Source organism: Dermacentor albipictus, chromosome 1 (assembly GCF_038994185.2).
Source record: "Dermacentor albipictus isolate Rhodes 1998 colony chromosome 1, USDA_Dalb.pri_finalv2, whole genome shotgun sequence".
NCBI lineage: Eukaryota > Metazoa > Arthropoda > Arachnida > Ixodida > Ixodidae > Dermacentor > Dermacentor albipictus.
Window position 1 is genome coordinate 424,622,898 of NC_091821.1, and position 14,661 is coordinate 424,637,558.

At 47.5% G+C, this 14,661-nt stretch overlaps 1 protein-coding gene across 1 annotated transcript in view; it reads left to right on the forward strand.

Annotated features, from left to right (window-relative positions):
- The window catches only part of LOC135897225 (integrin alpha-PS2-like), a 99,276-nt gene that overhangs the window by 46,930 nt on the left and 37,685 nt on the right, over nt 1–14,661 (forward strand). The window contains exons 2-8 of the mRNA XM_065425809.1: nt 526–644; nt 2,421–2,527; nt 4,628–4,748; nt 4,834–4,895; nt 8,483–8,531; nt 9,748–9,834; nt 13,534–13,626. Coding sequence (XP_065281881.1) covers nt 526–644; nt 2,421–2,527; nt 4,628–4,748; nt 4,834–4,895; nt 8,483–8,531; nt 9,748–9,834; nt 13,534–13,626 — 638 coding nt within the window. The remainder of the gene's footprint in view (nt 1–525; nt 645–2,420; nt 2,528–4,627; nt 4,749–4,833; nt 4,896–8,482; nt 8,532–9,747; nt 9,835–13,533; nt 13,627–14,661) is intronic.

A 14,661-nucleotide genomic window follows, 5' to 3' on the forward strand; every position in this document is an offset into this window, starting at 1 on the left:
CTTAATCATTCTATACCCTATTTGTACGACCTATTTCTCCTTCCCCAAATTCTAAAATTTAGGTACCGAATGATATTCGCAATCTGTGAAATTCCCTTTACCCCACCCTTTCTCTTTGTTTTCTTAGCTATTGTTTATTTCTTCTGATTTTTTTTCTTACTTATACTAGGCTGGCTGTGCCGTAATACGCGCCATTTCATTTTATTCACGATCGGTTTCTTTCGCATATTCATTTACAGTTTTGTAATCATGCCCCCCGGTTCATGGCCTATCCGCCCGAAGTGGGTTTGCGCCAGTGTTGGAGGAATCGTCACGATCATCACCTCCAGTACCACTGTCATCATCATCACCATTATCACGTGTCCTCTGCTTGTGGAACGGGTAGTGCGTTCTGAGCACACTTTGGGACCGCGAATTTTGGGGCCACCCCCAGCATTGTACGGCGTGTGATACACATCAACTATTTTTTCTTGTTCTACTTCTGAGCCAACTGACGGGAGGTGTCTTCTCTTGCCCCCCACGCAGGCTTTTGGTGGGTGCACCGGATGCCCTGGCGGAACAGCGAAATGTTCGAGAAGGCGCTGTGTACCGCTGCCGCACCGAGGCGTCCACCCGATGCGAGACTGTGTCGTTCGACAGGCTCGGTAACGCTGCCTTCCAACTTTACTTCCTAGCTGCCTGTAATATGCCAACCACAGAGCTCCCTACAAAAATCCCTAGGGGGAACTCTGGCGCTGCGATTGTGCAACTGTCATGGGAATGATGAGTAGTGTGTACATGAGTCGGTCCAATCTTTGGGCTTGAGGCTTCAGATGTTCTTGAGGCTTTATTTATTACGCTTAATCTTTCTAAGTTTCCGAGCGATCATAGTTTTTTTAAACACTTTGAGCTAGTAATTCTCTGCACACGTACGTGATAATTGCGAACTGTTGTGTATTTCGTTTAATGCAATCAATTTGCAAAGTACAAAACCTTTGGAAGCCAGGAGGTCGAAGTTAAAGAATGACGTAAAACCAACACCTCCTGCTAATACCCGCCATTCCCAAGTTCGCTGAACTAGCATACTTGCAGCTACTGTAGGATAGATGAATGGATGGATGGACGCTATGAGCGTCCCCTTTGGAACGGGGTGGTGGGCTGCGCCACGAAGCTCTTGTAGACATTAACGCCGCACTTCCCTCTGGTAATTTTGCTGTAGACTGTAATACTAAGTCACGGAAGCTAATAAATCTTGAACGATACCTTGAAAACTCCGTGGCCTATACAAAGGTCACACACGGCACCACTTCAGCCGGAGTGGTACCACATTTTATCAGTTGACCACCGTGAAAAATAATAATAACAATAATAATCCTTTCGCAAGAACCGTCGACATAGAGCGTTTTGTATGTCGTCTTTGACGTCGTTATTCTGAACTCACTTCCCTCTGATAGCAGGTAGAGTGACCGCAACTGTATTTGCAGAAGAAAACTCCGAATACTATGCTGAGGTACCCAGGCTGCGGAAGCATTCAGCTATTTCTCAGCCTCCGCAATTTGTAAACATTTTGACGCCTTCTTTGTAATAGGACAGAGAAGCAACTGAGGTCGTGCGAGCGCCATCTGGCTCGCCTGTATACTCAGAGGTTTAGCTCGAGTGCTCCTATTAAATACATGTAAAAGGAGAATTCGTTTTTCTCGGCGACCACTGCGCGAAATTTGATAAGGTTTGTTCCATTTAAAAGAAGAACGTAAAATCTAGTGACTGTTGGTTTGGAATTCTTTTTATTTCGATCCACAATTTTTTATTAAAAATTGGCAAAAATTGAAAAATTTCTGAAAACAAAACTATCAAGTTTGCAACCATGTAACTCAGCAAGATAAAACGATATAACAATTATGTGAATTGCATCTGATGGTACACCTAAAGCGGACAAAATTGATGTTACACATGAATCTAAAGAAATACAATTATATGGAAATACAGCTTTTGCAGAACCCTTGTACACAACGTGACAAATTCACGTAAGATATAAATTGACATACCGAAGTTGTCCACTTTGAATGATCTAATGGATGCCGTTTACAGAACCGGGATATCTGTTCTTGATGCCGAGCTCTTAATTTATAAAACTCCGCGCGTCTATTTCTCTTTTTCGAACTTTCGAATTTCTTAAAATCGATTTCACAAAATTCAGGCCCTGAATCTAAATTGGGTTTCCAACAGTCACTAGAATTTAACTTTCTCTTTCAAATGCTACAAATTTCATCAAAATCGGTCCAGGGGTTATCTCAGAAAACCGTTCATGCGTTTTACATGTATTTGAATAGGCCGCGTCGGAGTTGGGCCCGAGCTAAGGCCTCCTCTTAACGGCGAAGGGTACACGCACCTACCTCCCTCGTGACGTGAGCGATCGTCATTTCCTTTCTGATGTCGCGCAGGAACCACCGAGGCTCCACTGGGGCGATACCTGGAGCGGACGGACGACAAGTCCGGCCAATGGCTCGGCGCCACGCTGCACAGCGCCGGAGAGAATGGCAGCATCGTGGTCGGTAGCTTCTCAGTTCTGTGCACTTACAAGCGCCTTACAACAAAGCCACCTAGATAGCACAACGCATGTACACTCTGCTTCATAGCGCCATGCTACTAGTGCCGACTGGCATGGAATCTGATGGGAGTACCGAGTAAGCCGCGGTGATTTTGACGTCACCGCTTTTGTCACTCAAAGCTTGGCGGTGAAAAGTTCGGCCCTATGATAGCATGACGTCATAAAGCAGAGCGCACAGGGCCTTGTCGTATGCCTAGGTAGCGTTGCTTATACACACGCTGCCCGCGCGCTCTTTTTTGGCTATTTGCTGCCGCACCGGGGCCGATATATCCTAACGATTCTATTCCAATGTACTGACGTCATCGTGGCCGCCACCTCGGGGCACTGGTACGTCTAGAAGCTATACGTAAACAATTGGATACGTGACAGCACGATAGGTGCATTCAGCGTGAAGCGACAAATCGATAACAACCATGATCCGGTGAAAAAAAAAGTTGTCGCTTAAAGACGGAACAACTTACGCGTGATAAAACGGTGCGCCGACGTCATCGTGGTCACGATGTTTGGACGCTAGCACTGTGACAAGTTGTGTCCGTGACGTCACGTAAAATCTACCCATTCATTTTTTTTTGCGTTTTTGCTGTGATCCGAGCAGCACTCCGCCTACGTTATCAGCATGATCAGCTAGTTGTGAACGGCGTGGATGATAAGAGTGGAAAAGAAGGGAGCGAAAGGAATCCTTACATTATACCGACCGCATTTCCATAGTACTGCGGTGCTGAGGCGGAAGGCTACTGAAGCCGTGCTCTTACGCTGGGGCCTCGCTCGAGAGTGTACTCAAGAATTTGCAGGTGACGACGCTCGAACGCGTGGACACGCGAAGCAGTGTTACGTGCATTCACGCGATATCACTTCGGCATGGATGACGCCACCTATAGCTTCCACTCCGTTGCCGCCATTTTAGAGCGCAGCTCTTACCGTTCCTGCGGCAAGCATCGGCGTCGGCGTAACCGAGCGAACGAGCATGCGCAGCGAAAGATGAACGTGTCAACGGAGAGCGCAGCGGGGGATGAACAGCGACGATAGCGAAGAGAGCGCGAAAAGGAAAGCGGAGGAGAAGGGTATGAAGAAAGCATGAGAAGAAAAGCGTAGCGCCGCGACGACGGCTACGAGGTGGCGCCAGAGTAGCCCGCATCGTCTGTGGGGGGGGGGGGGGGGGGGAGGCGGCTGTATGCAGCCGGCTGCTGTGAGTCGCGCCCACACGTCACCCACGCATTGCCCCTCGCCAGCTCCAGATCAGCGAGGCAGTCGCGCCACAATCGCTCCGTTTGTAATGTGCCGCACGAGATAGATTGTCCGCGCCAGCCAATATATCGCGAAATGAACAACAGCTATAGAGCTGCGCTCAAATTTCGCATCAGGGAATATCCTAAATCGTCGGTGAACTTCTTGCACAACGGAGTACAAGTCCGTACGCGAACTCTCGCAGTCGCAATTGCGTCAAATGGCTAACATGCCAAAGTGGCACTGCAATCCGAAAAGCCAGACGAACTGACTGGTCTAAAATGTCACCCGTCGGAGCGTGACCTGATGCAATTGTGAGAGCTTGCAATAAATGCTGTCGCTAACACCAAATTAGTAATCATTCACGCATATAGATTAGCATCTCGTTAATGGCCTTTTTGCTGTCAAAAGCAAAGGGAATAAGTGCAATTGAGAGACTCGATCTGTTTGTTCGTTGCAACCACACGAAGCCAATAGAGAACGAAGCGGTGTATTGGAGACAGTTATCTGTATCAGGACCTTCATCATTTTCGTAACTTATTTTGCTACATGTTCCGGCTATATACGGGCCAAATATGCTGTACGCTGATGTGTTCAGCGAATTTCAATGTTGCATTTACTACGAGCTATAGATATTGCGCTGTCGAGAATGTAGGAAACTGATGCCCTGACCCTGACAGAAGGAATGCTTAAACTGTGGACTCGTGAGACGGCATAGTTGAGCGGTATTCGTGTGATTGTTGTTGCCTTTTACAGATAACAGGTATCCACGAGCACCGACGCAGCGCGTAACTCAATCCTCCTCTTCCGTTGCAGGCCTGCGCGCCCCGCTACGTGTACTTCTCGGTGAACCAGAGGCGGCGTGAGCCCGTGGGCACGTGCTTCGTGTGGCGCAGCTCCGTCGCCGGCTTCAGGGAGTACTCGCCCTGCAAGACGTGTGAGTCGCTCGCGCGGCGCGCTGCGAGCTGGCAGCGCGCGCATGTCGCCCAACTGTTGTTAACGGAGCCCAACGTTCATTGCAGCCGCCTGGGGTTACCACAGGCAAGGATACTGTCAGGCTGGATTCTCCGCAGCTATTTCCAAGGTGACCACGCTTTTTATTATTATTATTACTATTATTATTATTATTATTATTATTATTATTATTATTATTATTATTATTATTATTATTATTATGCGAAGCATATTACTAGAGCTCAACCCAGATCCTCAGGCGCGGCGGTGTCGCCTTCAATACCACGTGACACCGTGACGTCACGACAGAGGAGAAACGGGGCTCCAACTCGCGCCGTCGCTCGCGGCGTCGCCTTCAAGGCTGACCACGTGACACCGTGACGTCACGACAGAGGAGAAACGGGGCTCCAACTCGCGCCGTCGCTCGCGGCGTCGCGGCGGTATATAAGCAGCTGCGCTTGCCTCTGCTAGACACTCACGAGGTGAGATGCCTCCTGGAGACAGAGCTGCTCGTTGGAATGAGAAGCGAAGGTTGCGGCGTGCTACAGAGACTGTTTCTAGGTGGCTTTCCTATGGCGCAGCGACTACGCGCCCCGCATCGGACGCGGTGAGAGTCGAGCAACGCAGCGTTCGGCGCGACCGTGCGACCCGGCGCGTTGGATGCCGGGTCGGACACCGAATCGGGCCGTGTGTCCGATTAGGCGTCACCGCTTACCATCGCCCCTTGCAGGAGCAGTGATCCCCGTCACACACGCTGGTACCGCGGACTGACGACGCCGCAGACAAGCGTAGCCCTCCTCTACCTCACGCTACCCTGCCTCCCCACTCCCCCAGTTGAAGCGGCCGCTGGCAATACAGCCCATGCGCAGGCCGTCTCCCCTCCACTCCTTCTCCGTTTTTCACCTCATGCTTTCACTCTAGCGCCGTCCTCCATTTTCCTCCTCGCATGTTTTTCTTTCACCGCTGCGCTCAGCGTTCGCTTTCATATCTCGTTGTGCTCGTTCGCTCGGTTACGCCGCCAAGGTATGACGCCGACCCTCAACGCAGCAGCTGCGCTCTAAAATTGTATGTTACGTGTGGTAGAAGCCGGTCACGTGGTAGAGGTATATATTGTAGTGCAACTGACGGTGGTCTGCTCCGGACCACCTCCAGTTTAATTCGCCCCTCGAAGAGGCAGGGCGTGTGTCGAGTGAGCTCCTGATGGTGAACGTTGTTTAAATCATGCATCCGGGACTTCAAAGAGATGTGACGCAATGCTAACGCGTTTCTCTCGCATTTACCGCCGAATCGCCACTTAATTCTTTTTAAGACGTTAGCTATTACACATTAGCTTTAAGCAAAAGGAATCCCTGTCCAGTGGTACTTACATCGCAGTTTATGCCATAAACCAGAGACAATTCAACATGTTGCGACGCTGTGCTCCAATAAGACATCACGCAGAGGGCATTGAAAAAGGACTTACGGTCAACACCACAGGACATTCGGTTCTTTCCCATGAAAAACGAGGGAGGGCTGCCGCTCGATCGAGCAGACGACGGGGCTAGCTGGAGCTCGTGCTAAAACATCATGCCATTCAGCTCCCACGTGACCAACTTCTGCGTCATGTCGTCACTCCGCATACATCATCTGCGAAACGAAGCCGAAAGCGTTCGTCGCAAAAGTTTATAGCAAAAAAGTGATGTTCAAAACAAGGTGCCTTTGGCGTGTTTCCGGCTCTGCAATTACTCACCGCTGTGTGCAGTCAACAAAAGCATAGCCTTCGAGATTCGCTTCTGTCACTCGGAGTGACAGAAGCGATGATTAGGACGCCACCTATTATTTGGGACACTGTGAGGCTTATCAGTATTTTTTCTACGGTTTCGAGGGGCCTATCTTTAACAATAAAATAAAAAAAGTTCGCAACATCATGTCAGCACACCTTTAATTGCTCTCTCCAGCTGCGATGCATTACCTGAGTAACCAAACACGCTTTTCTTTAGACTTCATCGTGGTGTACTCCTAGTTCTTACTTCACTTAGACAGCCGAATGACAGTAAATAAATGCACATATCACCTTTGAAACGCCTAAACTGAGTTCATTTACGTGAACGTTACTACCAAGCCGGTCCGACACAACGTGGTGCAAAGCAATAAATAATCCGCTATCAATTGCACTCCGAGGAAAGTTGGAATGTGTTCAAGTGCTGGTTTCCAAGGTTCGAAGTGAAAAAAACAACAGTGAAAACGAAGACGCAGGTTAAGAAGGAGGCACGCACACAGTCGCCGGACTTACAGCTAATTTACTGAAACATGCACTTACTTTCAAACACCGCTTTTCCTGCACAAGCGCATATGCAAAATAAAGAGACCAATCCGACACATTGAAGATGCCAAACAAACCTCAATAAAAAGCTCCATTCTTTCTCTTTGATAAGCACAGATGGGTTGCTTATGCAAACTCGGCCGTTCTTTTCGATATGAGACGCTTCAAGCAGGTCGCGCTCGTGCTTTGATTTCCCCCTGCCGATGATGCTAGTGCGCATCATCGGCCCAGTTGGCCCAGCAATTGACGCTTTCCAAGGTTCCTACAGGATATTTTCTAATTTTTATTTTATTTTATTTTATTTCCAATACTGTGAGCCCTGCCGGGCTGTTACAGTATTTTGAGGACACTGCAGAAAGTCGCCATACTGAACACTCTTAAATGTGTAGACGACATAAACATGCCGAAAAAAGTGTCGGGGATGTTTTAGACTTGCAGACGTTTCCACCGTTGCGTGGAGCCTGTTAACCTGTACGGTTAAGCTTCGGTCGAGCATTAGAAGACTGTCCATGATGTTAGTTCTTCCTGAAGATCGCCATGGCCGCAGAAACAAATCTACAATGAGTATTGTCCGTCGCGTACGTAACTATGTTTCCTGTGGAGTCACTGTTTCGTGATAGCGCAGGCAATTATTCAGTTATGCAGTGCTCCATCCTAACCACTGGATTCCAGTTTCGTTTTTATTGCAGGTCATATTCCGTGTCAGGTGTATGATAGCTCAAATGCCGGTAGCCATGACGTGCCACATTTTCTCCCGCATGGCCCAGTCAAGCATACGCGCATATGTGTATATACAATACTTGCGTCCCAAAATTATCCATCACGGAAAAAAAAGAAATAATCCCGAGAGAGGAACATGGCGCTAATGAAAGTTTATGTCCGTGAAGGCTAACACCTTAATCTAAGTCTGTACGGTGTCTCATATAGATCGGCAAGAGGCAATCCTCAAACGCAACTGTTCGATGGATCATGATTACCACCACACAGATGCTGTTATAAATCGTGGCGAAAACAAATAACAACATTCTACGGGTTTTACGTTTTATGAAGCTAACACATCAGCTCATAAGTTTCAAGGGTCGTTGTTTACTTCCCACTACCATGCAACGGGTCACCGTTTTAGCCAGCAGAATCGAGAACAGATAAATTCGTACAATAGTGCCGATACTAATTCAGCAAGTGATAGTTCATGCTCTCCATCCCCCTGGCTATCTTACAGTTTTTGCTTACTTTTGAAAGTGTTTCTCTATCTTAAAGCAGTGCGCTATGATAGCAGCGAATATTTCGTCAGTTTAGCACCCGCATTTCATGTTGCGGGCGTTGCGCTTAGTGGAATACGTGTCTGCGAAAGAGCCATTCCACAGTGTGAAATGTTTTTCTTAATGTTATATGTTTTATTGATAAATTATCCGCAGGATAATCGCCGCTTGTATATTGGAGCCCCAGGAAGCTGGTACTGGCAAGGTAAGTGGCGTTGTGCAGTCGGGGAGCTAAAGTTTGCTGTGAATCGTGGCGGGTTGGTAATGGGGCGTAAGGCAGAAAAAAAAAATTGCGCGTAGCATAACAAAAAGAATAAAAAAGAAAAGCAAACAAGTCCAGATCCATTCCAGCTCTTCCTTTCAGCTCTTTTGTGTGTTATTTAACAGAAGGAGAAATGGCGGAATGGCTTAAATCTCACATCACTTCGCATGATTGCAACCTATGTACGACGACTTATTCACAGTGCACTTATGTGTCCGGGAAAAGACAAGTGTGTTGGAATACGCTTTTATTAAAAACTGCGTCACATGAATCACTCAATGGTGAACGAAAAAAATAATAAACAGCGCACCCATGAAACCGGAAACAGTGGCAGAAAGGACACAACAGCGCTGAATCCCCTCAGATTGATCCCTCGTATTAATCACCCTCGTCGGCAGAGCGCATTCATTGGTGTCACCGTCTTGAGATGTCCGAGACATGTAGTTTGAAACCATACAAACGTCTTAGAACATGTTTTCTTCTTCTTTGCCTTTGAAAGTTGACGAAATGAAGCCTATCGAAAAAAACTGAATATAGGAGTTGCACGACATTCGAATGAATCGTCGGTCAAAGGCAACAACGGCTGAAGCGCAGCAACGTTACCCGAACGCTGTTATCGTCCGGGTGCCGCAGCTGATTCACCAGAAAGGGCGAGGCGCTGTCATGCAGCTTTCTTCAAGCACTTGTGGCAAAAGTGCCGTGAAAATTCACATTAATAAAATACTGAGAAAAAGAAACGGGAAGTGAGTTTTATACGCCCTTGGTCCGTAAGACATCAGCGTGTCGAGCGTTCGGTTACTCCCGTTTCAAATCGACCACGCTACAGGGAAGAGTGCCCATTTCTGCGCTGAAAACAACTCAGTCCTAAAACGTACCCAGAGACCGGGAAGAACTGACCAACCTGACGACTGTGATGAATGGTTCACAGACCATACGTTTTATAATTCGGTGTTGTGGTATCTTCACAGAACGGGGCCTCCAAGCTTATACATTTAATTTCCAGATTATGACTTGAGGCGACCCACGAAAAAAAAAAATAATGATAAGAAAGTAAAAGGAGAGAAAATGGGAGGGGGGGGGGACACCGTAGTGTCATGTGCACGAAAATACGAGCATGACAACTTTCCGCGGCCTGGCCTGCTGCTGTCCGCGGGGGCAGGCCAGGAATTCATGCAGGACCTGGTGGACGTGAGCCAGAAGTTCAACACGTCCGAGTCACCTTCCTCGGATGACGACAGCTTTCTCGGTGCGTACGCCTGACGTCACCATTTTTTTCTTTTCTTCCTGCTGTGTTTCAGTTCAGTTCAACTTATCATCCCGAATGCACACTTTAATATAATTTACAACCTTAAAGTGAAAAAGGTTGAGTTGATGTTCGCCTCGATGTCAGTGAGGGAAACTTGAAGATGTTGTGGATGTCGCGACGTCACATTACAGTAGGCAAGCCAGTGACGCTGATTTTAATGGGGTTAACTGTTTATTGAGATAGAATATGCAAGCGATAGAAAGGAAAGTATTTACACGGACATCACTACGAGTAACATGTTAGAATTTTGGTCTTCTTTCTCAGCCGAATCTCCACCGAATCTCCTCCAACGGCCCCGCACGCACCTAAAAGCATTCCCAGCACCCCCCTCGCCCCATCGTTCGTCCAATCACACTGCGGTGCGCGCAGTGTGCACACAACGGGGCTCCAAGGTGACACTATCGGGAGTTCCAATACGTCCAGGCTGTTGCCACAAATCCTTTGTAGTGCAACGAGTCCCCTTTTGTCTCACAACCTCGCAAAAGACACACTTCCCCGAAGAAAGCACTTCCACGCTCTGTTCGGGCATCTGGACAGCTTGCGAATGTCTTGGCATAGTGCGGTTCAGCGACGAGGGGTTGGCTTCAAGGCCAGGGCACTGCTTCCGCGAACCGACTGGCGGAAGCCCGACACACAGTCACCCCGCCTACGCGCTCTTCGGAGACCGCGGGTCCCCCACCCCCGATGGCTATAAATCGCCGCCGTCTTGGTGTAGAACCACTCGTCTCTTTTGACCACCCCGCACGACCCTTGCATGCAGCTGTCCGCACAAACAACGCCGAACTCCACTGGTTGTAAATGAAAACTATAATTATAACTATAACTATAGCTCACACCCTTAGGGTGGGATCTATATAACTGGCACCCTAAGGGATTGAATTATAGACACATATACACCCTTTTTCACATTTAGGGGTGTAAATTATTTTACAGTGCACCCCTGGCCGGAGTATATAAAGCAGTGGGACTGTATAGAAAACAATCGAAAGATTTTCCCTATGTTTTCAATTGTGAAAGGTTGTTGAAACACAGCCAATGGGGGGCTGTGGTCTTTATATTTCAAAACACCGGGAGCGGACGAAGGAAATAAAGTCCTTTGAACACATGTATATAGAAATAGTAATTAATAAAATATAAGACATCGCCAGGGTTGCAGTGACATAAGCGTAAAGCATTCGCAACTGCAGCTTTTCTGTTCTCTTTTAGCTTTTAGAGGTAATTATAGAGGCATGTTTTCTCGAGCACTTTTATTTCAATTTCGCGTTAAAGAGGTTCCTGTCAGTAATAATAAGAGCAAGGTGCTCGGATAATTTTACGCGCTAGTACGCGAATCTCGAAATCTGAGAAACATTCGAATATTTCCGCAGCCCGGGCACGCAACCTGGTACTCAGTTGTCTGAGCCGTCAGTTCAACCGCATAGCTGAACCAACGCCTCACAGACATAACAAGGCATGTGCATTTCAATCCATGACGTCATGCTACCTTGCCCAACTGCCATAAAATCTAATAGGGATGCTCCCGAGTAAGCCGCGGTGTTCTTCACGTCACCGCCTTATAGTCACTCCGGGCTTGGCAGTGGAAATTTCGGTCCGAGTAGCATGACGTCATAAAGCAGAGTACGCGTGCAGGCCTGCTATCTGGGAGACGTTGGCTGAACAACATTTGTTCGTAAGGTTTTATACGCTGCGAGCACACAAACAGCACGGAAACATAACTTTTTTCTAGGAACCAACGCTTTGTAAGCTTTTGACTCTGAATGTACCAGTTTTACTCGGCCTCTGTCAGCGGCGAAGTTATAAGTAGCTGTGCGGCTTGTGCGCCGCGAGCCCCGCAGTTTAAGAAAACGCGACGATTTTAACCATGCACGCGCCGTGCCAGACTTCCGCGCAACCTGTACACAACGTTTGTTGTCACCACTCGACAGACGGCATGCCAAGGATAGTATTTGCAAGGGAAAAGTGTCTGCGCAGCTTCGCCCTTGTCGATACGCTCGACGCATGTGTATATATATATATATATATATATATATATAGCCACGAAATTCATGCTGCCACTTCCGCGAAGGGAAAGGCGAAATGACAAAAATAATATTGTAAAGAAAGCTCTGGTTTTCTGGGTAACTTCCTACTGCAGACTTTTTACGTGCGCTACAAAGCAGTTGTAGCAATTGCTACGATTGGGTGGACGTCTCATTTTCCCTTAATTAAATACAGAAAAAGAAATTACAACGCAGCGTCTATTGTATTTCTTGCGGGAAAGGGGGAAGAGGTGTCTTCGCGTATTTCATGCCAGTATACTTTCCCACAGGCAACGGCTCTGTCTAGGACTTCGTAGCTTGCGTTAAATATTAACACCTTAACACATTACACTTTCTCGGCTTCCTTATATTCATTTATACACTGTCACAGACGTTGACGCACAGGAGTGCGATGCGAAGAGGCGACGTTTCGAATGCACTCGATTCGCGGTACGCCGTGTGTTTGTCCTCAGTGAATTGCCACCATAAAAATTGGATTCGGTCGGAACTTGAATGACCACGAATATACACCTGTAATCCACGATAGAAGCGTAAGAACAGAAGTTTGATTAGTACTCATCGATTATAAGTATGCCTGCAAGTGGCATCGGCTAGTGTATTTGGTAAGTATGAGAACAATGAGCGCCTGTGTCGTGTGGTTCTTTCTCTGTCTTGTTCTTTTTTGCGCAGTTTTTCTTTGTTCTCATAATGCCATACCAACTAGCCCCTCACCGTACGCTTCTAGACTTATTTGGTAAGACAGGAAAATAAGAAACGAACACCCTTATAAAAGATCGCATAAACAGTGAGAACGGTTGCTTTGATTTCATGTGTTGTGTCTTATCCGCCTCGGTGATTCAATGGTCATGGCGTTCAGGTTCGACTCCCGATAGGGGATGCAAGTCAGATGGACGCTTACAGAGATTTCGGCGTACGTTGAATAAACCGAGGAGGTCAAAATCAATCCGCATTTCCCTATGCCGTCGCGTTCCTCGATGTCTAACTGCGAATTTGGGATGTAGCAGCTCATAAATAATCTTCGTGCCTTCTTACTACAGCAATATCAACAATATCAAATTTTGTGGCATCTGTCGCAGATGTAATAATTATGCTTATCATCATCATTGTTTTTTTTTCAGAAGTCGGTAGAAAACTATAGTTCATCTGACCTGGAATTCCATTACGCGTCCACTGAGTATGCATTTGTTCCGTCTTTGGGGTAATCTTCGGGTTGCAAGTATGTCGCCATCGTCGATCATTATCTTCGCCGTCGTTATCGCCGTCATCGTGCCGTTATCGCTGCCCACGTAGCGCTTGCATGCCACCGGCCAGCTACCACCGTTTTGGATTGTGCTTAAGCCGTTCTTTCGAATGCAAACAAGACGGACTTACGCAGAAAATTGGCGACTTGAAATGATCAACATTGATTGAACAAGTGACGTCTCAGGCTGTAGCCGGCGTTCCGACGAAGGTACTTGTCTTCATGAAATTTCTTTGCCGAAACGTTGGCTTTTGAGACACCCCTTTTTCGGCCAATGTCGATCAGTGGTTGTATAATTTTACTTTGTTTTTCCCTGAGCACAGGGCGCCAGTATTATGACCCTATTTTTGTTGTACGCAGGCTATTCTACAGCCGTGGGCAAGTTTTCCGGTGGAAACGACTACGATGTGGCTGTCGGCATACCCCGTGGTGAAAGCCTCTTCGGCAAGGCAAGTGACGCTTCTCTGTGATCTGTTGCGGCTGCTGGACTAAAGATAATAAAGCTGACAACATGTCACCCGGAGGGGTAGCAGATGCTGGGAAATACGTCATTATTACTAGGGATAGTGGTAGCGCAAATGAAAGGAGCAGCCAAATGGTCAGGCGGTCCAGTCGGTTGATTTGCAGCTTAAAAGCTTTGTTAAGTGCTTGTCTGTCTCGTCATCCGGTTGTTCCTTTGCTATCGTGCTCCAGTGTACGCTGAATTGCGGCCTCCACCGGCAGCGGTCTCGGTCTTTCGAACTGCAGCTATAACATTGCGTTCGACTTCCTTTACGCCGTCGTCGATGCTCTAACTAGCGGCCCACGTTTCATCATCATCATCATCATCATCATAATCATCATCATAATCATCATCGTCGTCGTCGTCGTCGTCGTCGTCGTCGTCATCATCATCAGCCTGGTCACGCCCACTGCAGGGCAAAGGCCTCTCCCGTACTTCTCCAACTACCCCGGTCATGTACTAATTGTGGCCATGTTGTCCCTGCAAACTTCTTAGTCTCATCCGCCCGCCTAACTTTCTGCCGTCCCCTGTTGCGCTTCCCTTCCCTTGGAATCGAGTCTGCAGCCCTTAATGACCATCGCTTATCTTCCCTCATGTCCTGCCCATGCCCATTTCTTTTTCTTGATTTCAACTAAGATGTCATTAACTCGCGTTTGTTCCCTCACCCAATCTGCTCTTTTCTTATCCCTTAACGTTACACCTATCATTCTTTCCATAGCTCGTTGCGTCGTCCTCAACATAAGTAGAACCCTTTTCGTAAGCCTCCAAGTTTCTGCCCCGTACGTGAGTACTGGTAAGACACAGCTGTTATACACTTTCCTCTTGAGGGATAATGGCAACCTGCTGTTCATGATCTGAGAATGCCTGCCAAACGCACCCCAGCCCATTCTTATTCTTCTTATTATTTCAGTCTCAGGATCCGGATCTTCGGTCACTACTTGTCCTAAGTAGATGTATTCCTTTACCACTTCCAGTGCCTCGCTACC